Source organism: Phyllosticta citriasiana, assembly GCF_038021145.1.
Source record: "Phyllosticta citriasiana strain CBS 120426 chromosome Unknown IWZ02scaffold_9, whole genome shotgun sequence".
Classification (NCBI taxonomy): domain Eukaryota; kingdom Fungi; phylum Ascomycota; class Dothideomycetes; order Botryosphaeriales; family Phyllostictaceae; genus Phyllosticta; species Phyllosticta citriasiana.
In genome coordinates, this window is record NW_027117286.1 from 1,329,438 (window position 1) to 1,353,461 (window position 24,024).

The 24,024-nt window shown below is 56.5% G+C and overlaps 10 protein-coding genes across 10 annotated transcripts; 4 read left to right on the plus strand and 6 right to left on the minus strand.

The window, feature by feature from the left end:
- Positions 1-524: 524 nt before the first annotated feature.
- Positions 525-5,131, minus strand: IWZ02DRAFT_317634 (non-repetitive nucleoporin). The gene is made up of 4 exons (XM_066764163.1): positions 4,624-5,131; positions 2,100-4,550; positions 1,966-2,054; positions 525-1,916 (listed from the first exon to the last, which is right to left on the minus strand). The coding sequence occupies exons 1-4, from the start codon at positions 4,907-4,909 to the stop codon at positions 663-665; spliced, it is 4,080 nt and encodes a 1,359-aa protein (XP_066621390.1). The 5' UTR covers positions 4,910-5,131; the 3' UTR covers positions 525-662.
- Positions 5,132-5,141: 10 nt separating this feature from the next.
- IWZ02DRAFT_422815 (Yqey-like protein-domain-containing protein) lies at positions 5,142-6,247 on the plus strand. The gene is made up of 2 exons (XM_066765865.1): positions 5,142-5,309; positions 5,372-6,247. Exon 2 carries the CDS (start codon positions 5,426-5,428, stop codon positions 5,999-6,001), a length of 576 nt encoding a protein of 191 aa, XP_066621391.1. The 5' UTR covers positions 5,142-5,309; positions 5,372-5,425; the 3' UTR covers positions 6,002-6,247.
- On the minus strand, positions 5,952-6,563 carry IWZ02DRAFT_317652 (uncharacterized protein). Its single transcript, XM_066764164.1, has one exon. It carries the CDS (start codon positions 6,480-6,482, stop codon positions 6,165-6,167), a length of 318 nt encoding a protein of 105 aa, XP_066621392.1. The 5' UTR covers positions 6,483-6,563; the 3' UTR covers positions 5,952-6,164.
- Positions 6,248-10,946, minus strand: IWZ02DRAFT_456509 (uncharacterized protein). The gene is made up of 4 exons (XM_066767862.1): positions 10,794-10,946; positions 8,837-10,691; positions 8,541-8,615; positions 6,248-8,494 (listed from the first exon to the last, which is right to left on the minus strand). The coding sequence occupies exons 2-4, from the start codon at positions 10,530-10,532 to the stop codon at positions 6,645-6,647; spliced, it is 3,621 nt and encodes a 1,206-aa protein (XP_066621393.1). The 5' UTR covers positions 10,533-10,691; positions 10,794-10,946; the 3' UTR covers positions 6,248-6,644.
- On the plus strand, positions 10,947-12,486 carry IWZ02DRAFT_456512 (Rtr1/RPAP2 family-domain-containing protein). Its single transcript, XM_066767863.1, has one exon. The coding sequence runs from the start codon at positions 11,005-11,007 to the stop codon at positions 11,986-11,988; it is 984 nt and encodes a 327-aa protein (XP_066621394.1). The 5' UTR covers positions 10,947-11,004; the 3' UTR covers positions 11,989-12,486.
- On the plus strand, positions 12,487-14,152 carry IWZ02DRAFT_456513 (mitochondrial 37S ribosomal protein bS1m). The gene has a single exon (XM_066767864.1). The coding sequence runs from the start codon at positions 12,575-12,577 to the stop codon at positions 13,964-13,966; it is 1,392 nt and encodes a 463-aa protein (XP_066621395.1). The 5' UTR covers positions 12,487-12,574; the 3' UTR covers positions 13,967-14,152.
- A 206-nt stretch (positions 14,153-14,358) lies between these two features.
- Positions 14,359-14,915, plus strand: IWZ02DRAFT_470666 (40S ribosomal protein eS17; the record flags this gene model as incomplete). Its single annotated transcript, XM_066768812.1, has 3 exons — positions 14,359-14,454; positions 14,514-14,765; positions 14,823-14,915. 3 exons carry the CDS (start codon positions 14,359-14,361, stop codon positions 14,913-14,915), a joined length of 441 nt encoding a protein of 146 aa, XP_066621396.1.
- A 3,050-nt stretch (positions 14,916-17,965) lies between these two features.
- IWZ02DRAFT_355235 (uncharacterized protein) lies at positions 17,966-19,891 on the minus strand (the record flags this gene model as incomplete). The annotated part of the gene is made up of 2 exons (XM_066764284.1): positions 17,966-18,464; positions 18,549-19,891. Coding segments are annotated over 2 exons (1,842 nt in total), but the record flags the coding sequence as incomplete, so codon positions are not given.
- Positions 19,892-21,601: 1,710 nt separating this feature from the next.
- Positions 21,602-22,649, minus strand: IWZ02DRAFT_317729 (short-chain dehydrogenase/reductase-like protein SDR). Its single transcript, XM_066764166.1, has 2 exons — positions 22,472-22,649; positions 21,602-22,384 (listed from the first exon to the last, which is right to left on the minus strand). The coding sequence occupies exons 1-2, from the start codon at positions 22,528-22,530 to the stop codon at positions 21,685-21,687; spliced, it is 759 nt and encodes a 252-aa protein (XP_066621398.1). The 5' UTR covers positions 22,531-22,649; the 3' UTR covers positions 21,602-21,684.
- Positions 22,650-23,044: 395 nt separating this feature from the next.
- IWZ02DRAFT_317718 (uncharacterized protein) lies at positions 23,045-23,851 on the minus strand. Its single transcript, XM_066764165.1, has 3 exons — positions 23,733-23,851; positions 23,234-23,682; positions 23,045-23,184 (listed from the first exon to the last, which is right to left on the minus strand). The coding sequence occupies exon 2, from the start codon at positions 23,636-23,638 to the stop codon at positions 23,312-23,314; it is 327 nt and encodes a 108-aa protein (XP_066621399.1). The 5' UTR covers positions 23,639-23,682; positions 23,733-23,851; the 3' UTR covers positions 23,045-23,184; positions 23,234-23,311.
- Positions 23,852-24,024: the final 173 nt, after the last annotated feature.

Genomic DNA, 24,024 nt, shown 5'->3' on the forward strand with positions numbered 1-24,024 from the left:
TTTGCAACCCAAAACAGACAAAGCAGACTCTACACGCAGACAACAAAGCTTCGATCACCCTCACCCCGTTTCTGCGTGCCACACAAAGTAATCCAAATAGCTTTTCATTGATTCGCAGCGCATGCATCGCGCGCATGCACGTACGCTGTCTACGTAACTACCTACCTACTTGCCTGCCTGACTGTCTAACACACTACTCCCACCGTCAGCGCCCAAACCGATGCCCGTTTTTTTGGAAGAATGGAGATGCAAAGAAGAAAGACGATGATGGCGATAACGATGAGAAAGAGAGAAATCTACAGATGAAGAAGAGGAAGGAGAAGAAAGAGAAGGAAGAGGAGGAGGTGGTGGTGCGAATACCACTCTCTCACTCCACTTAATGTGCATGCCTTCCTGCCTGCCTGCATGCCTGCCTAGAAACGTAGCGATGACACGGGACGAACAGTAACGATCCACCAACCAACAAACAATGAATCAATCAATCAACCCCTTTCTTTATTCGCTTCCTTCTTTTGCTCTTTGCTCTGCTCTGACTTTGCTTTTGCGTACGCACGCACGCCCAACGACGACGACAACGACGACAAGGCCCAACCCAACCCATGAACCCGACCCAAGCAAGCTACCGCTCAATCAACCAACCACCTCACCTCCCTTCCCCTCGCCTACCGCAGCACAACCTCAATCCGACCCCTCAAGTCGATCGTGCGCTCCAAAAACTCCTGGTCCAGCACGCCTGCCGTTTGCACCTGGTTCAAGAGATCCATAATGGCAGCCGCGTTCTCGACGCCGCCAAACGCGTATCCGCCGCCGCGCGCCGACTCGTCGAACCAGGCCTCGCAGACGCGGACGAGGTCCTGGCCGATCCAGCGGCGCGCACGCGCGACGAAGGGCGCTTCGTTGTTGTACCAGATGGCCTCGAGCACGGCAACGAGCTGCTCGTGCGGCACGCCCAGGTCGAGGAAGACGTCGGCGACCCAGGTTGGCCCGCCGTACCCGCGCTGGTACGTGTACGCGTACGTCTCGAGCAGCAGCACGACTGTCTGCACGTGGAAGACTGTCTCGTTTAGCTGCAGGCGCGTGCCCAGCTCGCGCACCTTGTCTGCCACCACTTCCCACGGCCGCTGGTTGGCTTGCGTCGCCGTGTAGTGCAGCTGCTCGAACAGGTTTTGCCAGGTCGCGCGTATGTTGGTGAGGTCGCGGTGTTCGGCGACGGCGTAGATGAGCAGACTAAGGTCGTAGTACCCGGCTTGGTCCGTGTAGTTGCCAAACAGGTCGTCGAGAGGGAGAACTTGTCCGTTGAGCTCGCGGAGAATGATGGGGCGGCGATCTGGACCGAGGCGGGCGTCAGATCTCATACGCTCGAGAATGTCGCCTTGGATGTTGGCCAGGTCGAGAAGGTCACTAGCTTCGCGGAGGAGCTCCTGGCGCGATTGGCGGGTTAGGTGAACATCGCTGACGCTCGTCAAGCGAGCAGACGCGTTTGTCTTGGCTTGACTAAGGTACCGAATGCGCTGCTCCAGAGTCAGGTCGAAACCGCTCTTGGCGAGCTGGAGCTGCACCTCTGCAGCCTCGAAGAACCTGCGGTGGTGTGCATAATACTTCCACAAGAGGTCGGCGTGTCTAGCTTCCTCTTCCGACTTTCTTCTCAAGTAGCTGACAACGTAATCGGTCTCGATATCGAGTAGTCTGTCGCTCCAGCCTTGCTCCAGGTACCAATCGTAGAGGTGGATTTGGAAGACTTCATCCGTGGATCCGTTGATCTCGTCGTACGCCTCTTGCTTGCGAGTCTCTGTTGCGGAAAATTGGCCGTCAACAAGCTGTGGTTCGGCAAGCGATGCAGCGTCAACCGCTTGGATGACTCGGTGAACGAGGTTGTAGCATTCCCTGCGACGATCGTAGTCTCGCCGCCTGGGGTCCTAAGAGTCGTTAGCTTCGCTGTAAAGGTAGCAGAGTTCAAATTCTTACAGTCTCTTGCATGCCGTCCTTGATGTAGCCAAGAGCTCTGTTGCCACGATCGCGCTGGCTTGCCACCTGCAAAATCAGACGGATGGCGCCTACAAACAGTCAGCACAAGTCAAGTGAATTTCCACACCACTTACCCGCAAAGAACTCCATGGCAATGTATTGCTCAACGGCGACCTGAAGGACCTCCATGGACAAGCTCGAAGCGACTCTCATCAAGTGATTGAAGCTGTCATTGAGCAGAGTGCGTCCCGTTTCCGACTCCTTGCCTGCGTCAGCAGCCTTCCGTAGATTCTCCTGTGCCTTGAAGATGACGACGTCGTCCGCGCTGCAGAAGCTTCCACATCTTCTGCGCAAAGCATCAGCGACGGTGTCGACGTTTGATCCCTTTTGGATGTTGCGGTTGACAATGGCCTTGACGAGCTCCTTGGCCAAGTCTCTTCCGTGGGGAGAGGAGAAAAGGCTCTCAAAGGTCAGTTCGCGCACCCGCTGCCGAATGTCATCAGGCAGGGAAAGCACAATCTCATCAACCTTTTCGTCGAAAAGGACCAGCACAAAAGAGATGCCCTCAATGACGTTTTTGAGCAAGTTTAGCAGAGCATTCATGGCACGGTGCTCGCCACGAAGCGAGAGCTCCTCCTGAGGGGTCTGTCCGCGAATCTCGGGCCCGCTCAGACCTTCGATGAAAGACTTGTTGTTGTCAAAGAACTCTTTGAGATGGGTGAGATCGCGTTGTATGCTTTGCAGCTTGGCCGTGCCAACTGTGGCCTCGACTTGCAGTCCGTTGTTGGGGGTAATGTTTTCCTTTAGGATTTGCGACTTCCAAACAGAGCGAAGGAGTCTTGCAATGTATAATGCAACGCCGTCATGGCGTGGTGAGGGTCTGACGTTGTCGATAGGTTGGGTGGTGTTGTCGAGCTGCAAGTTCTCGTTGTATGTGGGCTTACCACCGTACTCGATGAAGACTTTGCGCGCAAACTCGAGTGTCTCCTGGTCGGTCATCCTAGCAACGCGGAAGTCGTGCGTCACGTCGGATGCCTGGCCGCACGCGACTGCTAATGCAGCTGCGCAAAGCTCAGTGCGGCCATACGCGCGCACAAAATTCTTGACCTCTGTCTCCAGTCCCTCTTCGCCTCCACCAGACCTCATGGCCGCGGCCAAAATGTCTACCAGCCTTCTTCGGCGAATGACGTGCACGCCGGAACTCGTCAGGATGGCAAACTCGCTCGTAGGCTGATCAAACTGCACGGCCAACTCATTTCCAAAGCCTACAGGATGTTTGCTAGCTCCAAACGGCTCCGAGACCAGACCGATGGCCTGCATGCTGTTGCCGAGTGGAATCCATTGTCCCTTTTCGATGTAGCGAGGGATGGCTGCGGGTTCCGCGGGGCGGGCAATCCGACCAGAATCCGGCGTCGAGAGGAAGAGTTGTTCAGCGTTCGTATTGGCGTCTGTACGGACAAAGTAGAGGAAGTAGCCAGGGGGGAATCGAGCGGCTTTGGTGGTCAGAGTGAGAGATGAGGAATTAGTGTTAATGGCTGGGACTTGGTAAGCTCCAACTGGCACCACGGTATTATCGCTTTGTGCGTTACTCGGGGGGAACTTGACATGGTGCGCTTGCATGCTCGTCGGGGCGCTAGCGATGTCCGTAGCGTAGTAGCCCCCAGAAGTTGCGCTGAGGAATATCCGGCAGCCGGTGTTGGTAATGGCGACCAGGTTCAGGCGCGCTGCCTCTGTGGCGGTAATGGGGGCGATGGCGACGACCGATGTGTTGTTAGCAATGAGCTGTGACGAAGCAACCATGTGGCCTATTTGCGTCCTCAGCGTTGAAAAGGCCCTCGTGATGACGCAATCCAGGGCCGTCATATTCCTCATGTGGAAGACGCGTATTGCCGAGTTGTTCGAGAGCGTGTACAGCAGGTTCCTGGTGTCATCCACGGCCAGCTGAACCACGTGCTCGTGCGAAGGGTGCTTGCCCCAGCCCACCATCGTCGCCGCATAGTTCCAACTCAGATAGCTCTTGTTGACGTGGTTGACAGTGCCACACTTGCTTCCGAACCACTTTTCCTCTGGCTGGTACGTAAGCTCATACACATCGTCGTTTGTATTGCCGCCAAAGAAGATTCTTCCCGTCTTGGCCGATCCTTCTATACACCTCACGTCGAGGCCTCGGACTGATGCTTGCATTTTCGTTTCGTATAGCTGCACCTCACTGACGCCTTCAGGTCCCGTGGCATACGAGAGACCAATGATGTACATGTCGTTTATCGTCGCCACGACAAGAATGTGCGTGATTTTGGGGACGAAGACCTTACTTCGCGGCTTTGCAAGCTTCACCGCCGTAATGGTATTCGACTGAGTTTCCCAAGCCTTCAACTCGGGATTCGGGTGCGTGTAGTCCCAGAGGTAAAGCGCATTGTCAATGACGACCCAGGCGTGGTTTAACTCGGCGAACAGCCCAAACATTGTGCTGACTTGCGCGTCATTGTACTGCTCGAATATCCGGTCAGGGATGTTGTGTGTCTTGACCTGCTGGAACGGCGCCAGGGCGTTGCTCCTCGGAATGTCATAGTCTGACGATATTCCCTCTGTACAAAGTTTTAGCATCATCCGATTCCCTTGCGCCGCCGGACAAATAGACAGCGCGTTCGAGGCACTCACGCGTAATGTAGCTGTCCAAATCGGGGTATCTAGCCTCCTGGGTCAATGTGTCGTTGACGGTCCTTGCTGCGCGCTCAATTGGCTGTATCTCGGGCTGTGTGTGGAGCTGTTGCTGGGCCACAGGCGCAACAGCAGCGACGGGTGCTAGCTGTGGTTGCGGAGCCGGATTTGCGGGAGCAGTGGGCGCGCGTCCAAATACGGGTTGAGCAGGGCGTCCTCCGGGGCCTGGAGTGGCGAAATAGGCACCTGGCAAGGGCCTCTGAGGAGTCGCAGGGCCGATGTTCATCTCTCGTCGCGTTCAGCGCGTGGTATTGTAGAGAAGAGGATGTGTGTTGATAATATTAGGCGGGCACCTGTCGGCGTCGAGGATGATGCTGGAGTACGCGCAACGCCTTAACCGAGAACATGCATCACAGAACGAACGGAGGAGAAGAGGCTGGGCAGGTCGAGGGGCGGGCGGCGGAGAGGTGACGGTTGAAAAGCTGACTGGGTGGGAGGACTGGAGCTTGCCCGGTGAAGCTGTAAAATGCCCTGCCCGCCGAACAACCTCGCGCGGCAGCTTACCTACCTTACCCGTCAGGCTTGGCGCGCCGCCTGCTTTCTCCCAACTGACGGCACCATTTTCCGCGTTGCCAAAACAACCCATTGACACCGCACCACGTTTCTCCAAACTTCGATTCCAAGAGGTTGGTGATTAGTCTCGAGTCCCGATCCATACTGCTCACCATCGTCTAATATATGTCACCAGGTATCGCTCCACAATTGACCATTGCCCAAAAGCCGCCGGCCAACTACCCGCACCATGTCTTTCGCTCTGCCGTCGCGATTCCGCTCTGCGCAGCTCTGCTTTCGCTCCCTCCGCACTTTCGTTAGGCCGTACTCGGCCGAGGCTGCACCAGCTCCCATCATCCTTCCCCGTCTGCGCGAAGATATGAAGAATGCCATGCGCTCCAAGGACTCTGCCCGTCTCTCCGTCATCCGCGAAGTCCTGGCCGACATCACCAATGCCTCTCACAGCCAGAACCCGGTCGAGAACGACGGCAAGCTGCGCGCCCTCTTTCTCAAGAAGATCCACTCCTCGTCCGACGCCGTGGAAAACTTCCGCGAAGCGAAACGGCAGGACTTGGTCGACAGAGAGCAGGGCAGCATCACGGTCATGAACGAGTACGTCAAGGAAATTGAAGAGGCCAACGGCTTCCTGAGCCCTGCCGAAATCGAGGAGATCCTGAAGCAGCAGATTGCCAATATGGACGGGCCCAAGAAGTTTGGCGCAGTGATGAGTATCATGAAGGGCCCGGATAGTCCTGTGAAGAACAAGCTCTACTCGACAGAGGACATGGTCAAGTCTATCCAGAAGCTCATGAAGGATGTCAACTAGACGATGACGGCCTGGACACTTTGCCCCCCTTTCGCTCATGGATCTTTCTCCTCTCCTGATATTAAGCGCCAGGGTTTGGGAACACAATCACGTGCAGAATTAGGCGCAACCGTTTACATAAACAAGATGCATTATTTCCTGCAGGCTTCGGGAAGAATCGAATTCAGCGGGTAGATTGTACGGAGCGCTCAAGCACATGCGAATTACGAAATGAATTCCTCACTCTGAGCCACTGCAATGGTGACATCTCGAAGAAAAACGCAAGATGAAGACTATGACCAAAGCATTGAGGGGGATAGCTGGGCTTCAATGAACGCTCCATCTCCACCAGACTATTATCTACTTGGTACCAAACTATCACCGGAGGCGCATTGCTCCAGCAATCCTTGCGCCAACACGACGAGGACGAGGACGACAACAACAACAACCAAAAAGAGGAACTACAACCAGGCCGCCGCTGTTGCCAAGGCAGTAAAGACATAAATCACTATCCTCACACGACCCAATGCGACGCTACAACAATGATGGCAACGACAGACACGCAAACAAGCACGCTTGCTCGCCACCTACCAATGGATGCACCCGCTCAATTCATCAACCGTACAGACCTTGGTCATTCCATGCAATTGCTTCTCCGGCCAACTCAGTGCGCACTATCCCACCCGACCCAATCTCTGCCCATGACGCGCCACACTCGGACCTCGCCGCTGCGCAAATCAGCCATGCGGAAACTCTCCGCCTTGACCTTTTTGTTCTCGCGCCCCTGCTCGTATGCGCGAATCTTCTTCTTGGTGCCGTCCCACTCAATAACGACACCGACGTGGTCTGGTTTACCAACGTCCATGCTGTACTTGGCATGCATGGTGCCGTGCTTTCCCTGAAATTTCGCGTTGCGCAAGCTAATGATGTCGCCGGGGCGAATCTCGTCGTGCTGCTGCACCGACGCGTTTCCGAGGTTGGCATAGACGAGAGCGCCGTATGCGCGCGTGCCAACAGGCAAAAGAGCGTCATTGAATGGAGCAAGCAGGTCCAGGATTAGGGCTTGCGGAGAGCCATCCCCAACCACGGTGTCCTTTTTATTGTTGACGTCATCGGCGATGCGACGCCCAAAGTGCTCATATGCCTTCTCCAATTGATCTTGACGAAGCTTTGGCGGCGGCGCTTCATGGCGCTGTTCCAGCGAAGCCTGTTCCTGGTCGTGCGAGTAGTATCGTGCGGTGACGACCGTTTGCGAGTAGTCTTGGAACAAGATGTACACATCCTTTTGGACAATCGCCCTGCCTCCGCGCTTAGTGGTGGTCGACTCCTCCATCTCGAAAAGAACGTCCTTGCGGTTTTGGAAAACGGGAGGCGGCGTGTTGGGCTGAGTCCACCATTTGCTATTGTGACCCAAGTCGACATCATTTGCAATCTGGCCGTGATCCAAGGAAGGACGCGCCTGATCCATCGAGCGGCGCGAGCCGACGGCCCGTTCCACGTCAACCGATCGGCGTGAGGCCTGCATAGAGCTGCGTCCAGGAGAATTTGGAATCATGGATTCGGGTATTTCCTGGTGAGGAGGCGGCGGCGGGTGAGCCGCATGTCGGCTCATTCTCTGGCTCATCCGGCGCGGTGGTGGACTGGAGTACAGCTCGTCCTCCTCCGCTTCTTCAGCGGGAGTTGCTGGTTCTCGAGCAGCAGGCGGCGGCACCGGAGGCGGTTGAGGCGCTCTAGAGCCTGGAGCATTCTTGAACGGGTCATACCCATCATGTTCGATCGGCGACCTCGCATCACGGGGAAGTGGTGGCGGTACGGTTCGTGGCGCATCAAGGGACTCCCTGGGAGGCGGGGGAGGCGCAGCTCGAGGGTAATCCAGAGATTCCCTCGGAGGCGGAGGCGGCGCACCCCTTGGCGCATCTATGGACGCTCTTGAGCGTGGTGGCTCTTGGGGTGGAGGAGGAGGGACCGCGCGCGGGGCTGTGGCCGACGGAACTGGACGAGGACCCGTAACAGGGGAACGGACTGGCGTGTCACCAGCCAAAGTGCTGTCGTCCTGGCTTTGGTCTCTTAGATGTGCCTTGAGCGCATCTTTATGAGTGGCAGTAGAGGCTATATCAGTATCATAATCGCCTTCGTAGTCAGTCTCGCCCTCCTCTTCTCTCTGAGCGTGGAGACCAGAAGAGAGCGTGGCGTCCATGGACGCCTTCGATGGAGAGGCACCAGGCGGTGGTGGCGGCGGCGGCCTGGCTTGAACAGGCGATACGATCGGACTTCCCATAGGAATCGGAGGAACTGCACGGCTGGAACGCTTTTCTGAAGACGTAGAAGGCCTTGACGGCACATGGGGAGAAGTTGGCTGTGCTGAGTGCGGCGGAGGCGGCGATTGAGGGACAGGTGGAGGAGGTCCACGGACTGGGAGCTCCTTGGGCGCTTCAGTGTCTTCGTCCTCCGAGTCTGAGTCCTCGTCGCGACGGTGAGCAGCAGTAGGTGGTACTGGAGGAGGCACCGGGCGGGCTGCTCGTGTTAGCAGATGTTTTAATCAAGATATACTTGTACGTACTCTCAAGAGGAGGCAGCGGTGCAACGCGATCGCTGGGTGAGATTGGAGAAGCTTCATTGGAAGCTGGGTTCCTCTCTGTAATGTGTAAGTAACAACACGAGCACAGGACAGGATGGTTCAGGCGCGCTGCGTTCAACATGACCTACTCGAGACCTCGATAGTCAAGACGTACTCCGACTGGCCGTCAGTAGTGACAGACGACCAGCTCACTGTTGAGTATCGAGACTCGCTCGAATTCGAGGACCTCTCAGGTCTGTGCGTAGCAGCAACGGCACGTTGACGCGTATGGAACGTACCTTGGGGATGAGTAGGAACTGGCCGGTTTTCCAGGTGGCCTTTGTGGGAGGCTTCTGACCTCACGTCTTCGACGTCCGGGACCTCTTCCGCATTATGTTGTTCAGTAATTGAGTGTCTTGGCTCATCCTCCTTTTCAACAGCGAGCTCGGTTCCTTCAGAATCAGGACTTCGGAGCGCGGGATGCGGCATGCCGGGAATCGGGATCATGGGGACGCGTTGAGCGGGCAGTGGGGGCGACTGTTCAGCCTCGCGCCTGCTTTCAGTAGACTTTCTCTCCGAGCCAGATCCAGTCTTTTTTGGTGGTTTCATCCCAGGGATTGGCATACCACCAGGTGGACCAAACATGCCAGCCATTCCCATGCCTCCACTCATCTTAGCCATGCGTTCTCTCAATTCCATGCGCCGACGCGTCTCCTCATCCATCTCCTCCTCTTCTTCTTCGTCCTCCTCTTCTTCAGCAGCATCTTCCTCATCGCCAACATCTGGCTCGTGAGTAGGCGCAGCCGGAGCCCTTGGTGCCGCAGCAGCCGCCATCTTGGCCCGGTTCTTGTCCTCATCGTCTTCAATGCTCGTAGACAGACCTTCGGCATCTTCGGTCGTTTCACCGGCAGCAGATTGATCGGCCTCATTGCCGTCGCTAAGAGGCTCTTGAATTCTGGTCTCGGCGGCCTTGGGCACGTGTTGATGACGTTTCTTGGCGGCATTCGCCTCTTCCGGATCTCCGCCTTCGGTTGTCTCGGAAAGAGGTTCGGTGTCATGAGATTCAACGCGCTTCTTGGACGGCCGCTTTGGCTTTTCTGATTGGCGCTCGGCTTGGCGCGCCGCTTGCTCCATTTGCTGTTTTTGCAAAAGTGCGATCCGCTCTTTGAGACTTGTAGGTTTCGGCTGATCATCTTCTTCCTCAGGCTCTGCAGAGGCGCCGCCGGCGAGACCCGTCTTTGCAGCATTCTCCTGGTCTTGAGCCTGTCTTTCAGCGATCTCTGGATCCTCATCTCGCCGGTAGACCTTTTGGGGTGCCGCCTCTCGCGGAGGTGGAACGTAGGCATCACGGCTTGGGGGCGGAGCTACAAAGGGCTTCTTGATGAAGCCGGTAGACGGCGCACCTGGCTTGAAAGGTGTCACCGGCGCCGCAGCAGCCTTGTTGAAAGCGGCGATGCGGTCTTTAAAGGATTGCGGCTTTTCGGCGACAGGCGGAGGCGACTTGGTGCCTGACAAGGCGGAGGTCGTCGCGGGAGCCGGTTTCGAAGCTTTCGGGACCGGAGGATGCTCATGGGAAGTGACTGGCGAAGGAGACATGGACGATTTGGGCGCGTCGATCTTGACAGGCTCCGGGGCTGCTGCCTGCGGGACAATAACAGGAGACTGCTCCTGAGGCTCTGGCTGGACCTGCGGCGCGTGCTTGGGCGCATCTTCGACAGGTTGCTGTTCAGAAGCAGAGGATGCTTCGGGCGGTGGTGGCGGCCTCGCGGTGCGAGCGGGCCTTGGAGGAGGTGCAGGCTCGAAGCGCTCGACAAAGTTCTTGGGGAACAAGCCCTCCTGTTTGCCGCCATTGGCAGCCGTGTACTCGCCGACGTACCAGTCGGCATCCTCCTCGGCTGTGACCGTGATGACGACACCTTCGGCAAAGCTCAAATCGTCCTCGTGGCCCGAGTTGTAGTCGTAAAGAGCCTTCACCTTGAACGGGGGTGAAGACATGGCGGTTGCGGGTCCAGCGCAGGGCTGGGAGGCGTGGTGCGGACTGAGGGCCTCGTTCTACTGCGGCCAGCCCGCTGCGGTGAAACAGGGTTTGATCGAAGCAGAGATGCTGCGGTGGAGTGGTATGGCTGTTGACTGCGACGAGCGAAGGCGGGTGGACTGGCGGGGCATTGCGTCAGCGACGGAGCTTCGAGGAACCGGGAGAGGCAGCCACTTGACGAGATGCGAGTGCAAGCGGGAATGGGAGCCGAGCATACGAACCGTGGCAGAAGCTGGCGGGCAGCGCAGATGGTGGATGTTTGGGAGGCAACCAGATTGGACTTGTCGAAGGCGGAGCTAAGGAGAGCGGCGGATGTCATCTGGCTGCGGTGAGGAGGCCCTGACGCTGAGCAACTGGAGCGAAGCAAGCCCGACGACCTGACCAAACCCATCTCAGCCACTGACACCTCACGCTGCTCAGCCTCCGTCGCGAATGCATGCACTGCCATCAACACCCTCGTCAGCTCCAATGCCTCCTCCCAAATTCGACGCGAGCGCTGCGTTGCCCAAGTCCATCTTGCGGAAAATCAACAACGCGCCCCCAGCTCACTCCGTCGTCCACTCTAATGCCCACCACCACGCCCACGCCTACGCGCCACCCCAGGAACCGCGCCGGCCGCCGCCTCGCCGAGACCCGCGCTCCAGTGACCGGAACAAACAAATAGCCCTCCATCATGCCACTTTGATTCAGCAGCAAAAGGACGTCGAGGCCCAGATTCTTGATGCCATCGTCCAGCTCCTCGACTTTCCGTCCTCCCCGGACGCCGATCCCAAGCGTCCTTCGCCCGCTGACGCGTCACAGTTCAAAAGCTTGATCATGAATTTCCAGCCCTCCGACTACGACTCACTGCTTGAGGAGCGCAAGTGCGCTGGCCGTTGCAGCTACGCCCTCTGCCCTAGGCCTCCCAAGGTCGATAAAAACGGCGCCAAGAAAAAATTCCTAGTCCGTGGTCGAAACTTGCAGATTGTGGATCGAGAAAAGCTGGAGCTGTGGTGTTCGGAAGATTGCGCGCGCCGGGCCCTTTTCGTCAAGGTCCAGCTGGATGAGGAGCCGGCCTGGCTTCGAAGAGCTGCAACATCGCACGGCTTGGAGCTCATGGTTGACGACGTGCCAACACAATCCGAGGCGCGATATCTGAACGAAATCATGTCCGACCTCTCTTTGAACAATTTTGGTCCTAGAGACGCACAAGCACTGGACAGAGCTATGGCCGATTTGGCTTTGGAGAGAGGCGAAACAGTCGAGTCGGCAAAGTCGAGAGGGCTTGTCAAGGACATTATCATGGAAAACGACAGCGTTTCGACACCGAAGGCTCCTCAAGATACGGCCCACGCATCCGTCGAGGGATACGAGCCAAGATTGAATCCGAGCAACCCACAAGAACAAGACGATGATGGAGACTGGATCTTGACATAGGACATGTCCAGAACGAGCACGGCGCGAAATTCCATCTGCCGCGCGGAAGCAGAATCGGAACCGTTTATTCCATTGGGTCCAGGCCGGCGTTTGTGGTAGATGACTCGCACAGCAAGATACCCTTAACGCGGAATATCCAAAGCATGCATTTGAAGATGGGAGCAGCATTTGCCAGTCCCTAGGTAGACGATTGAACAAAAATCTTGATTTTTGACAAAGCGTGGAGTACGAGCGGTAATCTGCTTGTTGAGCGAAGAAGCCGGCGCGCATTACATTGAAGACGTGATGATCGCTTTGCTTCAGACAGTTGATTGTAGCTAAGGCCGAGCCAACAGGTGACTCGTCTCCTCCTCGCATTTCAATATTTGGGAACAAATCGGGCCAGCTGTGAAGTTAGTGCTTCAGCAAATTCCATGAAAGGGCTGCCCATGCCATGAGGTGGACTTGGTTCGTTCGCATGGTCCGTGCACCAATCGGAGGATCGGCAAAAACGAATGGACATTTCCAACCACAACTCCACTGTCGCAACTCTCAGTCAACGTCACCAATTGCAGCGGGGCATCACGCCGTTGCGCCTTCTTCCACCATGTCGAAACGGATGGCGCGCAAGCTGTCTTCTCCCACCGCGAACCTGCTGCGCAACTCTCGACTCTTTTCGCTTCCGCCTCCAATCCCGCCGCCGTTCGAGGGTGATGGCGCCTTTGAGGCCAGTGTCGGGTCAGATACGGCAACTCAAGCTTTTCCGACCTATCAGGCCATAGCAACACCGGCATCTAGCCTGCATCGAGGCGATTGGGGTATGAAACGGCCACTACCAATGCGAGAAACCACCAGGTCCACGGCCCCGGCCATGAGAGTCTTTGAAGTAGACACGATCAACTTCATTACCGATTTCGAAAGTGCCGGAGATCACGTACGAACCTTGGAAAAATGGCAGCAGTTGAACATGCCTTTGAGCTCCGGAAGCAACGTAGGAGCATCCTCAACGCACCAGCACGTTTCTGTATTCAACGAGCGCGAGGACAATACATACTTGGATGCCGACATGCGCAGCAAGGGCCATGGCAAGTGGAAGTACGACGGCCCTTGGGTCGGTGAAATGACCACGGGCGAATTCGAAAAATTCTTGAAAACCAAGGTGAAAGGGGCTAAGCAAAGGCAAAGGAACCAGCCCAGCTTTGGTGAAGTTTTGCACAAGAAGATCACCGAGATGGTGCTGGCCCAGCGAAAGGAGGAGGCTAGAGCTGAGGGTGCTGAACCTCCTGAAGAAGATGGCTTTGAGATCTCAGAACAAGAGTATGAGTTAAGGTTGAAGATGCTTCGCGAGGATACAACTCTCTCTTCGCCACTCAGCCAGTGGATTATTCAGTACTTCGACATGCCCGACCTTAGAGAGGAGACTCTGAACCCCAAGCTCAAAACTACCCTTGGCGGTCAAAGTGTGGTTGACCAGCTTGACGGCAAGATGATGAGTAAGCCGCGAACTCATCCGTCGGCTGGTCTCTCTTACCTTCGCACTCGCAACTTTTTGGAAAACCATCCAATCTTGGGGCCTCGGGATGACTACGCACCTGTCAAGGCCCGCTTGCTTACGCCCACGATCGGAACAAACAAGGAAACGAAGGTTGGTGTGGCGGGTGTTGTTGCCGACCTAGAAAGGAGTTCCTCTGCCAGCACCTTCGACTCGAGGTATTCGTTTGACGAACCAGGTGGTCACAAACTCTGGGTCACTCTGAAACATGCAAGAATCAACGCAAATGGCCGCATTCAGCTTCAAGCCAGTCATGAGAACGAATACAAAGTGGCAGCCTACAAGGGAGAGTCGTTTGATGAAGCGGAGAAGTTCACCAAGAAGGCAAGACGATCGGATCAACTGCCAGAACCATCTATGCCGGTGATTTACCAACAGATGCCGAAGGCAGAGGACATTCATTCCAAGGATGAACTGATAAATGTCGTTCAACCAGTGCGTCAATAAAGCGATGACGAGCATTTCCATAGTTTTGGGTGCTGGTGGACAGGAAACATGGGGCTGAACAGGGGCCAAGAGAGGATCGTGAGGGGAATGTAGAATACCACTACTCAATGAATGGGTGAACTACCTGTGCAGTATAACTTTTCTCTTTTTACAAATTCAAAAAACTGCTTGATGCAGTGATAGCAGAGACTTGCATCTACACCTGGGGAGGAATGCCAAGGCGGGAAGGAAGAACGGAGTTTTTCACGTGATGTCGGCCTCGCTTGTCGAAATTTCGCCGACATCCACACAGTCGACTTTTCAGTTGTTCTTAGCGCTCCTGGAGAAGACAACGACGACCGCCTCCTCGGACCACCTCTCTCTCCCCAACCCAACACCTCCAGACAGCCAAAATGGGTCGCGTTCGCACCAAGACCGTCAAGAAGTCCGCCAAGGTCGTCATTGAGCGATACTATCCCAAGCTCACTCTCGACTTCGAGACCAACAAGGTTCGCGCGACTGCTCGCACGGCCAAACGGCAAGCGATGCTGATGATTTTTCCAAACAGAGGATTTGCGATGAAATCGCCATCATTGCCTCCAAGCGCCTGCGCAACAAGATCGCCGGCTACACCACCCACCTGATGAAGCGCATCCAGCGTGGTCCCGTCCGCGGCATTTCCTTCAAGCTGCAGGAGGAAGAGAGAGAGCGCAAGGACCAATACGTCCCCGAGGTCTCTGCTCTCGACTTCACCCAGAACACCGACAGCGGTCAGCTCGACATTGACCAGGAGACCAAGGACATGCTCAAGAGCCTTGGCGTGAGTTTATCCTTCAGTAATCGATGTCCTTTTTTTTTCGCTGACGATCGTCTGCAGTTCGACTCGATCCCCGTCAACGTCGTCCCCGTTGCTCAGCAGCAGGTTGCTGAGCGCCCTCGCCGCTTCGGCGACCGCCGCCCTGGCCAGTAAACTCGTCCGTCATCGATAAGACCGTGATGGAGGTGTGTGGGCGCAAGGTGGGAACAACAAAAGGGCTTTTTTGGGTTCGGATATACCAGGCACAACAGGGACGGACACGATCATGAATTAGCCGTGGAATACGAAAAGTATCATCCCCACACAAGGTGTCGCCGAGTCCGGAGGGCTTGCCCCGAAGACGAAGCTTGATTGCCAATTACCCTCTCCCTCTGCTTGGTGTGAGTTGAGTGTCGTGCTAACCATAGGACCTGCTTGCGGATATGGATTGGTGATGTTCTAATGGAAAGGCGATGGAAGATGCCACGGGATTGTGTTTTCGTCGACGACGGCATGAATCGTCGAACTCGAGCTCGTTCTCTTCTCGCTCACGCTTAGAGAATCGCAAAACCTTCGGGCCCGAGCTAAGCAGGTAGGTCAAGTAGCGTCACGGAAGCAGGGTCGTTTTGGAGAATCTCTACATTGTAATCCATGCACACTGCCGGATCGAATCCCCAAACGGCTCTGGTCGTCTGTCTCAGTCATTGATCTCATCTCGATACATGAGTCGCGTGTGGAGGGCATGGAAGTCAGCTTCCGGTAAAATGGGAACTGAATTGTGCGTCAACACCCACCGAGTCCACCTCGCATTTACACCTGTTGCCGTCTCGCTTCCAGAGATTCCTTAGCTATATACAAATAGATCACTCAATGAATGCGCTGTCCATCTACCACCAGTTCCCCGTCACTCATCCTAATGCAGGTGTCTCGAGCCTAATTTCTATCACTGGTAAAACGCATGTTATCGCATGCTTGGACAACCCATTGCGGCTAGTTGTGCGACCTGACCTAGCAGCAGACGAGGTGAAGAATAAAAAGGTCAAACGCAATGTAAATGTATGGACTGAAAAACACCCACAAATATTGACACTTACAACCCAAAACCTCACACCCTTCTCTATCCACCAATCAACCCACCCACCCTACAACGAGGACATCTGCTACCCTCCTACCTATGCGCGCATCCCCTCCTCCCTCACACACGCACGCAGCGCACCCCGCCCAGAATCTCACAAGACCCGGGGATTGGGGGGGGGGGGGGGGGGGTGGGGGAAGAGAAGAAGAAAAAGAAAAAGAAAAAGGAAAAAAGAAAAAGAAACAAGACTTTCGCTTCGTTCTCAGACTGGGCCCCAAGAATTTACAACGCAACCAACGCAACCAACCAACTACCGTCCTCCCCCTCGCTCAAACCCGCACAACTTCAAACGTCGGACCCAGACCTTGGCCGCGCTTCTTCGTCCACTCATACGCGCCGCGCCGCCGCTGGGCACGTCGCACGGACGGGGCGAGCGGAATATGCCTTGAGGGCGTGGCGTGGCGGGCGTGGCGAGTTGGGGCTGGGCTGGGCTGGGCTGGGCTGGGCACGTTTTTTTGCCTGGCTGTATGTGCGTGGGGTAGATAGATAAATCCGTACATTTTTTTTTCTTGGGTTGGCCGTCTGACTGATATGCTGTGTTGGATGTGACGGGGAGTGGTGTGTTGATTGAAGCAGTTCAATGGGGTGATGCGATGGTTGTGATGGTTGCCGAGCACGGCCAAGCGCGGCCAAGCAATGGCCCAGAGGCTTTGGAATGAAGGCGACGAGAGGGAGATACGTAGCTGATGCACGGCGTGCGGATATGCAATGTCGTTGATCATTTGCCGCCGCTTTTTCGCCTAGGCTGTTGCGAATCGAGGGTGCCGTTGTCGTTGATAGCGATGTGGCGATGTAAGGCTTCGTTGGTGTCTCGCTTCCTTCTTTTCAATGTCTATGAGACTGCGGTAAAAGAACGAACCGCTGGCGTTGCGGGAGTTGCTAGAGCAGATAGACTGAGTTGAATAGGACATAGGGGTCAGCATAGGTGAAGTTGTCGTTCAACAAAGTAGGGGAAGGGGAGGGAAGAAGGCGGACCGCTTGTAGAGCTAGGTAGGTACGTGGTGGTGCACTGACTGGGGCCTAGTGACGCAATGTCAAGAAAAATGCATTGCAAGATAAACACGATTGTACTGTACGACAAATAGGTATGTAGGTATATAGCGGAGGAAGCAGAAGCAGAAGAAACGCATATGCAGGCAAGAAACAAGACAAGGAAATTTTCGTAAAACGTGAGGGATGTTGTGCGCACGAGGTAGTGCGGGTGGGATGACACAGGGGGAGGAAGAGGGACAGACGTCAAGGGGTATAAACAGCTGTGCGAAATAGCGGAAGCCCATCATCGAGCAGAATCGCCCCCTTCCTTGCCTGCACTGCCAGGTTGCTGCTGTTTGGACGGCGTGTCCATGGAAGCCCCCGCCACCGCGTCTGGCGCCGTTTCTTCTCGCGCTGTGGAACCCTCTTTGTATACGTCACTGTTGTGCCGCTCCGCAGACGCAGAGACAGCCAACGGGCTCCCGGAATCGTGCTGCCCGCTCCGAATCTTATCTGCCGCAGCCCGGTCAGGCGTCATGGTCGAATCCGACTCGCGGCGATTCAGATCCATCGGCTTCTCCGCCCCCTCCGCCCCCCCTGCCCCCCTGTTCACCCGCAGCACCGCTGGCGCAAAGCTATCGTACGTCCGCAGCACCTGATTGCGCTCGTCCGACGCGCGCCCGCGAAACGGCAACAACGCCTCTTCCCCCTCATCATCATCAAGATGGATATCGTGCGCAGCGGCAGCCAAATCGGGCACCTCGCCCAAACCGAGGTCCCACTCGTGGAACCCCGAGTCCTGGTGCATGGGCGGGCTGAAGAAGCGAGGAGAAGAGGAGCGTCTCGTCGTGCGGCGCGGCGCCGCGTGGTCGTCGAGATGCGTCGTGAGCCCGACCAGGTCGTGTTCTTGCGAGAAGCGGTTTGACAGCGACAGCGGCGGTAGCGCAAACTCCGGGTCGTCGGCTTCGAGGTCGAGCGACGAGGGCGGCAGCGGCACGGCGGGCATGTCGACGTCTTGCACACCGCCGACGCCGGCGAGGTCGGTGGAGAAGAATGCGGGGTGGTGGGGGTGGTGTTGGTATTGGTGGTGATCTAAAAAGTCCAGGGGCTCGCGCCGCGGCGTCGTCGACAGACACACCGTCTCCTGCTCGACGGCGTTGCCGCGATGGTCCAGCCGCAGCGCGCCGTTGTTGACCAGCCGCGTGTTGCCGTCCTCGTAGATTCGTTCCCACGCACGCTCGTGCCGGTCTGTCGCGTCCGCAGCAGCAGGGCAGGCCGAGGGGTCGTGGCGCTCGTGCTCAGAGTCACCGTCGGGTGATAGCGACGAGCTGGGCCGCGTGAAGGGCGAGTCGTTGAAGGGGCTGCGGTCTGCTACTATTCCACAGAGCCCGGCGTCGGCGACGATGTACGACCCCGAGCTGGCGGCTTCATACTCTGTTGGTGGGCGCACGTCGGCGTAGCTGAGGTTGGCGGAGGACGATGGGTGCGCGCGGCGCTCAGACTCCTGGCACCGACGGTACTGGGCAATGTCTTCGTGCCCGACTGCTGTTAGGGGGTCAATGTACTCCTTGTCTGAACGGTGGGTTGCGTAGCTGTGTCTGGCGGCAGTGGGCGGCCTGGACGCCAGCGGATGAATGTCTGGGAAACGACGAAGCAACTCCTTGGCTGGAACTCTATCACGTGGATCGTCGCTGAGGCACGCTTTCACCACCTCTTGATAGTACTGGGGAGGACCGCTGGGCATGGGCAGAGCCAACGGCCGTTCTTCTCTTTCCGGCTCGTCCTGCTGCTCGGCCAGAGCCCACAGGACCATGCCGAGCTGGAAAAGATCTGATTTTACACCAATGTAGATACCAACTCTTTGACCAGACTCAATGAGCTTTGCAAGCTCAGGAGGCTCCCATCCCACAGGGCATCCCCGGCGATTAATGTCTATAATTTTGGCGTCATCATTTGCATCAACGACAACGTTTGACACTGTAAAATCACCCTGGACGTAGCCAAGCTCGTGGATTTCCGAAAGGCCGCGGACAATCTGCTTTGCCCAGCGTTCTCTTCGGGGCCACGACATTTCGGGCGTCGCCTTGCCGTCGTATATCAGGTCGACGAGGGCGCCCTTGTCGGCGTAGCTAATAAGCAAGCCAGTCACGCGTTCTCCGGCGTCGTCGGTGATTAAGCCGGCAAAGTCAATGACGCTCTGCGAGCCCTTGAGCTGGCAGAGGGCGTTCGCTTCGTACAAGAACTCGTCCACCGAGCCGGGTCCGGGAATTTCTTTCTTGATGTACACGCGCGAGGAAACGGAAACCTTGTAAACAAAACCAGACAGATGCGACTCAAAGTGGACGTCGCGGTCTCTATAAAAGCGACAGTCCAGGTGCGCGACGGAAGATACGGGCGGGTAGGGAATCGTCTCGTTGACGTCTTCAGTGACGTGGACGTGCAGCTGGCCGTCGGTCGTCTCGAGCCTCAGATTGGTGACGGTGTCGAAAAACTGGACTTCGGCCAACGAGTCGCGGATGGCCTCGTAGATGCGCTCGCTCTTGTCGCGCTGGTAGTGGAGGCTGTTGAGCGTGGCCTCGAGAGATTCGGGATCAGTGTTGCGGTAGTCGACGGTAATGGTCAGGCGCCGCCACTTGTTGGGTTCCTCGGCGTAGGTCATGAAGAATTTCTGGCGGCCAGAATTGTCCCGCAAATGCATGCTGAGGTTGAGGATCCACTTGGTGTCGAGTTCGTGCTTGATGAGGCGCTCGTCTATGCCGTCACAGCTGCCGTCGTCGTCGTCTGACATGTCGCCCGTCGTCGAGAGCGGGGGTCGAGGGTACAAGGGCGCGCCATGATCCAGGTGGTGCGGCACGGCGGCGTCGTCGTCCATGGAGTCTCCAGGCGGTCCGCGGCCGGTCGGCACCAGCGAGTCGTTTGTTTCGGAGGCGTAGGGGCTCAACGAGTCTGGCGCCGAACATCTCAAGGCGAACTTGGGAGGAGGGGAGCTGCTCCGATGCGAGGTGCCGGTGCTTCGTCGATCAGCCGAAAAGGCCCTGCGCTCCGCGTGGCTCAGCTCGTTTGCGATCCGCTGGTCTTTTTGGACCTTGAAGGGCACCGTCGTCCTCGACGGCCGCTTCTCGTCGTCGTCCTCGGGCAGCTTCTCCGACGGCTCCGATGGCAGCACCGTCTCTTCCTTTTTTAGCCATCCGCCCAGCCTACTTAAAGACAGCTTGTCCCATTTCAGAGACGTGCGGTTCGCGAGGTGCGGCGTCATGATTTGTCGAGAGATTCAAGAGAAGGAAACGGCTGGAGGCGCCCAGGCAGACGAGAGAGACTGCGGGCAGCTCCAGCTGATGGTACTTTGGTCAAGAGAGCAGTCGGGCTCGTAAGGGGCAAGGCTGGGGTGGTCCAAACTACGGCGCTGGGACGGATACGTTCATGCTGCGCGTGCGACGGTAACATCTGCTGGGTGCGGGGGAGGTTGGGTTTACGCGCGCAAGTGCAGACGTCGAGGCATGGGCGTGGTGGGAGGAATTGAAGGGGCAAATGGGCCTCAAGAGCAAGAGTTGACGGAGGGCAAAGGCTCATTACATGTGTTCGAATGGGATCCGTCAAAAAGGCGGGCTGGAGCAGGGCAGGGAGGGTCTGGAGGAGCGGCACAGAGAGCCAGAGGCCAATTGGGCGCGGCGGCAGGCAGTCAGCAGCAGCAACAGCGAGATGAGCCACCCTGAGCTGCATCACGGCTGTGCGACGGAGCATTGAACGACGGGAGGAACTGCCTGGCCTGAAAGAATCCCCCGCTGACCGCAACTTTTCTTTTGTTCACATCCAACTCGTGGAAGCCAGGCATCAGATCAGATTTTCCGTCTCCTTGCAGCTTCGCCCGCCCACTCGCATCCTTCGCCCATCTCTGCGCGTTACTGACATGTCGACATGCCGCCAATGATCATCTCGCGACGTCGTGACATGACAGCCCAAGCCGAGTCCGGGTCGGTCCGTCGTCCGTCGTGTCCAGTTTAAACTTTTGACTGTCCTTCATCAATCCACGACGCATCGTCCCTCATCTCGTCTCAGCCTCATCCTCGCCAGCCGCGGCGCCAACGTCTGCCTTTTCCAAAACGCCATGCTCGCCCTGCTCTGAGTGTTCAATATCCATCGACACCCGGCACCGCGTCATTGGATAAGTGACGCGCTGGCTTGATTTCCACGCTCGGTCTGGCATTGACTGCATCCTCTCAGCCACGAAGCCAAGCCAGCCAAACCACCTTCATTTTGGGTTTCTGCACAAGAAACGCCGTCTTTTCGCGTCTTCTCCGCCTGCTGCTGCTGGTGCTTGCGAGCCTCAGACGTCAGTGACGAAGCTTGGGTTGCCGGGCCGCCGCCCCGCGCGGAATAAACATGGCAGACCGCTTTTTGCCAACGCTCCGAATGAATCACTCACTGACTGGTCGTCAAAGTCTCCGCCGTTGGTGGTGGCTTTGAACGTTGTGGGGGCGGAAAGACCCTTACTTTTTTTTTCTTTTTTTTTTTGTTTCCCGGTCCATGTCTTGTTGATTTGCTGTTACTGTCGAGCTTTGACTGATGTCCACGGGAACATCCGCTGGCTCTGCCCGTGTGAGCTTGATCAGACTTGCAGATTTTAAGGGCTAAGTTGCATAGAATATGTACTTGATTGACTCGTTTCTCCATCGGCTCGATTGGAAATCAGAGAGCAAGATTTGCGCCCCCGCTTCTCATTGCACCTAATGAGTGCATCGCATCGATCATGGCCGTCTTCTTGCGATTCCAGGCAGAGTTTCTTGACTGGTCATGCCGTCAATCCTTCGAGGGAGACTGCGAAGCTCTCTGCAGCCTCTAACCCTTCAACCCGCCATCGATCTCCAGAACACTGCCATTCATGTACCTCGCCGCATCGCTCATCAAAAACGCAACCACATCCGCCACCTCGTCGGGCTGACCCAGACGGCCCAGCGAATTGCCCTTGGCCATCCTCTCGACGTACTCGCCGCCCTTGACAATGCCAGCATTGGTCGGGGTGTCAATACACCCCGGCGCCACAACATTGGTGCGAATACCACGCGGGCCCAGCTCGAGTGCCATGGATTTTGAAAACCCTATCAACCCCCATTTTGTTGCGCAGTAGATGGCCTGGTTGGCGTAGGCGTGGACGCCGTTGATGCTGGACACGTTGACGTACGAGCCGCCGGGCGACGCCATGTGCGGGATGGTCGCGCGCGTCACGTTGTAGACGCCGCGCAGGTTGACGCTCATCAGCTTGTCCCAGTACTCGTCCGTCGTTTCCTCCAGCTTGTACGACGTCGGGTTGACGCCCGCGCAGTTGAAGACGTGGTCGATTTCGGCGCCATCCGTCGTTATGCTCGCTACGTATGCTTCGACGGCCGTCTTGTCCGCGACGTTGAGTTGGGCGCTACTGGTTGCGGCGGTCGACGCTTGGCTCGCGCATCGCTTTTGCGTCTCGTGTACGCCGTCGAGGTTGATGTCGGTCAGGAAGACGTGCGCTCCGAATTCGTGCAGCTTGAGGGACGTCGCTCGCCTGTCGGTACCAGGCAGTCTCTCGTGTTAGCCCGCTGGCCCGTCAAAGGTGGGCCGAGCTCGCTGCGCTGGTGTACTGTGGATTTACCCAATTCCGCTGCCCGCTCCAGTGATGAGAATGCGCTTATCCTTCAGTGAAGCAGTCATTGTCGACGGTGTGATTCAATGGTGCCGAGTCGTTTTGGTGTAAGAGAATCGATATATGGTTGACAGCTTCGTCCGAAGCGGGGGGTCCCGCCAAAGCGCATACGGTGGGGTTGCCTGCATGACGTTTCGCTTAGCAAAGCTTATCCACGATATCGTGTCCCGTGTCTCGGTATGGATCGCAAAAATGAGGGACATCTTGTCCACATATCACGATGGTTATTGTTGCTTTGGGGTGGTGAATGATGAGGTGGTTTGCTGTTGCGTTGCCCAGGCACGCTTCAGGGCCCCAACCGCAGCCAGGGGTCCCCGTCATGTTGCCAGGAGCCAAATCTGCCCTTGGTCATGTCAACTTCGAGTGCGAAGCTTTTCGACAAAGTTATCCAATTATATTCAATAGGGTATCTGTGTACGAAATGTCCTCAATCAGAGTCTTGGAGAGGCAAGAGGGCATCCAAGGGCATCTTTGACCCGTTGCCCACCATCGCTGACGTGACTGTTGCCCTCCCGGCGTCAAGTACAACGTCATGTCCTTGGACGCGTCTTCCTGCGGTTGCCGTGCTTGTTTCTTCGCTTGTCGCTGTTTTTTAAACCCCTGATCGACCGCTGGTCGGAGCAAAAAAAAGTGACCGGGATGGTGCTGATAGCCGATCTGAACTGCCGGAAAGATTATTGGAGCACCCATAGAAACTCCGAGCCCACTTGCTGTAAACAATCCAAAATCCGAACGCCGATTACTCCGAACGGCATTTTTCCTGGTAACGCCGACAATAGCTGATTATGATTACACTTGCTGCTGCATCTTTGCGTTGGCGAGCTGGATCTTGTACTTGGCTTCGTCTTGCTTGTTCATGAAGATGAGGGCGCTGAAGTTTATGGCGCCGGCAATCAGGAAAAGGAGGAAGAAGCCCGCACCAGTCAGCGAGGCTGCAGAGCTTGACGTGAAGATGGTGCAATTCGATGGGCAAGGAGTGAGAGAGGTCGAGGTCGAGGTGGTAGACGAAGTGGTCGAGGTGGCGGTGGCAGCTTCAGCGGCGACACCCTGGGCCATCATGGCCACGGCCACGAGGGCGAAGACAGTCGAGTAGGACGAAGTCTTGGAGGCAGCCATTTTGAAGCGCAAAATTGACAAGTAGAAGGCGATTCTCAAAGGACCTGCTAGATCAGACTTGGCACAATCAGAATGGATCAAGAGGGCGACTTACGGTTGGCTGGGCTGTGAAATGGAGAGCAGGAGAAGAGGAAGCGGTGGGAAATTGACGCGTTTGCTTAGCGGCAACGTCTGCTAATATAGTCTTCCACGGTCCACAAGTTGGGGGCAAGGGGCCAGTACCCACAAACGGGCGGCTCTTGTTTTTTAGACCGCTCCGGGGATAGGCACATCTGATTGATCAACAGCTCCTTTCAGCCTTGGATCCAACGGGGGAAGGGCAGCGTATTCCAGGCACCATGTACGGTTCGGGAAGACGGTGAGCGCAAGTACCACGAGCAGCATGG

Coding starts and splice junctions, on each gene's coding strand:
- IWZ02DRAFT_422815 (XM_066765865.1), top strand. CDS start 5,426: ATGTCTTTCGCTCTGCCGTCGCGATTCCGCTCTGCGCAGCTCTGCTTT.
- IWZ02DRAFT_317652 (XM_066764164.1), bottom strand. CDS start 6,482: ATGTCTTTACTGCCTTGGCAACAGCGGCGGCCTGGTTGTAGTTCCTCT.
- IWZ02DRAFT_456513 (XM_066767864.1), top strand. CDS start 12,575: ATGTCGAAACGGATGGCGCGCAAGCTGTCTTCTCCCACCGCGAACCTG.
- IWZ02DRAFT_456509 (XM_066767862.1), bottom strand. CDS start 10,532: ATGTCTTCACCCCCGTTCAAGGTGAAGGCTCTTTACGACTACAACTCG. Junction 8,616..8,836: donor AGTTCCTACTCATCCCCAAG/GTACGTTCCATA, acceptor TACACATTACAG/AGAGGAACCCAGCTTCCAAT. Junction 8,495..8,540: donor ACCGCTGCCTCCTCTTGAGA/GTACGTACAAGT, acceptor TAACACGAGCAG/CCCGCCCGGTGCCTCCTCCA.
- IWZ02DRAFT_317634 (XM_066764163.1), bottom strand. CDS start 4,909: ATGAACATCGGCCCTGCGACTCCTCAGAGGCCCTTGCCAGGTGCCTAT. Junction 4,551..4,623: donor TTTGGACAGCTACATTACGC/GTGAGTGCCTCG, acceptor AACTTTGTACAG/AGGGAATATCGTCAGACTAT. Junction 2,055..2,099: donor TGCCATGGAGTTCTTTGCGG/GTAAGTGGTGTG, acceptor GACTGTTTGTAG/GCGCCATCCGTCTGATTTTG.
- IWZ02DRAFT_317718 (XM_066764165.1), bottom strand. CDS start 23,638: ATGGCTGCCTCCAAGACTTCGTCCTACTCGACTGTCTTCGCCCTCGTG.
- IWZ02DRAFT_456512 (XM_066767863.1), top strand. CDS start 11,005: ATGCATGCACTGCCATCAACACCCTCGTCAGCTCCAATGCCTCCTCCC.
- IWZ02DRAFT_317729 (XM_066764166.1), bottom strand. CDS start 22,530: ATGACTGCTTCACTGAAGGATAAGCGCATTCTCATCACTGGAGCGGGC. Junction 22,385..22,471: donor GGAGCGGGCAGCGGAATTGG/GTAAATCCACAG, acceptor TGGTACCGACAG/GCGAGCGACGTCCCTCAAGC.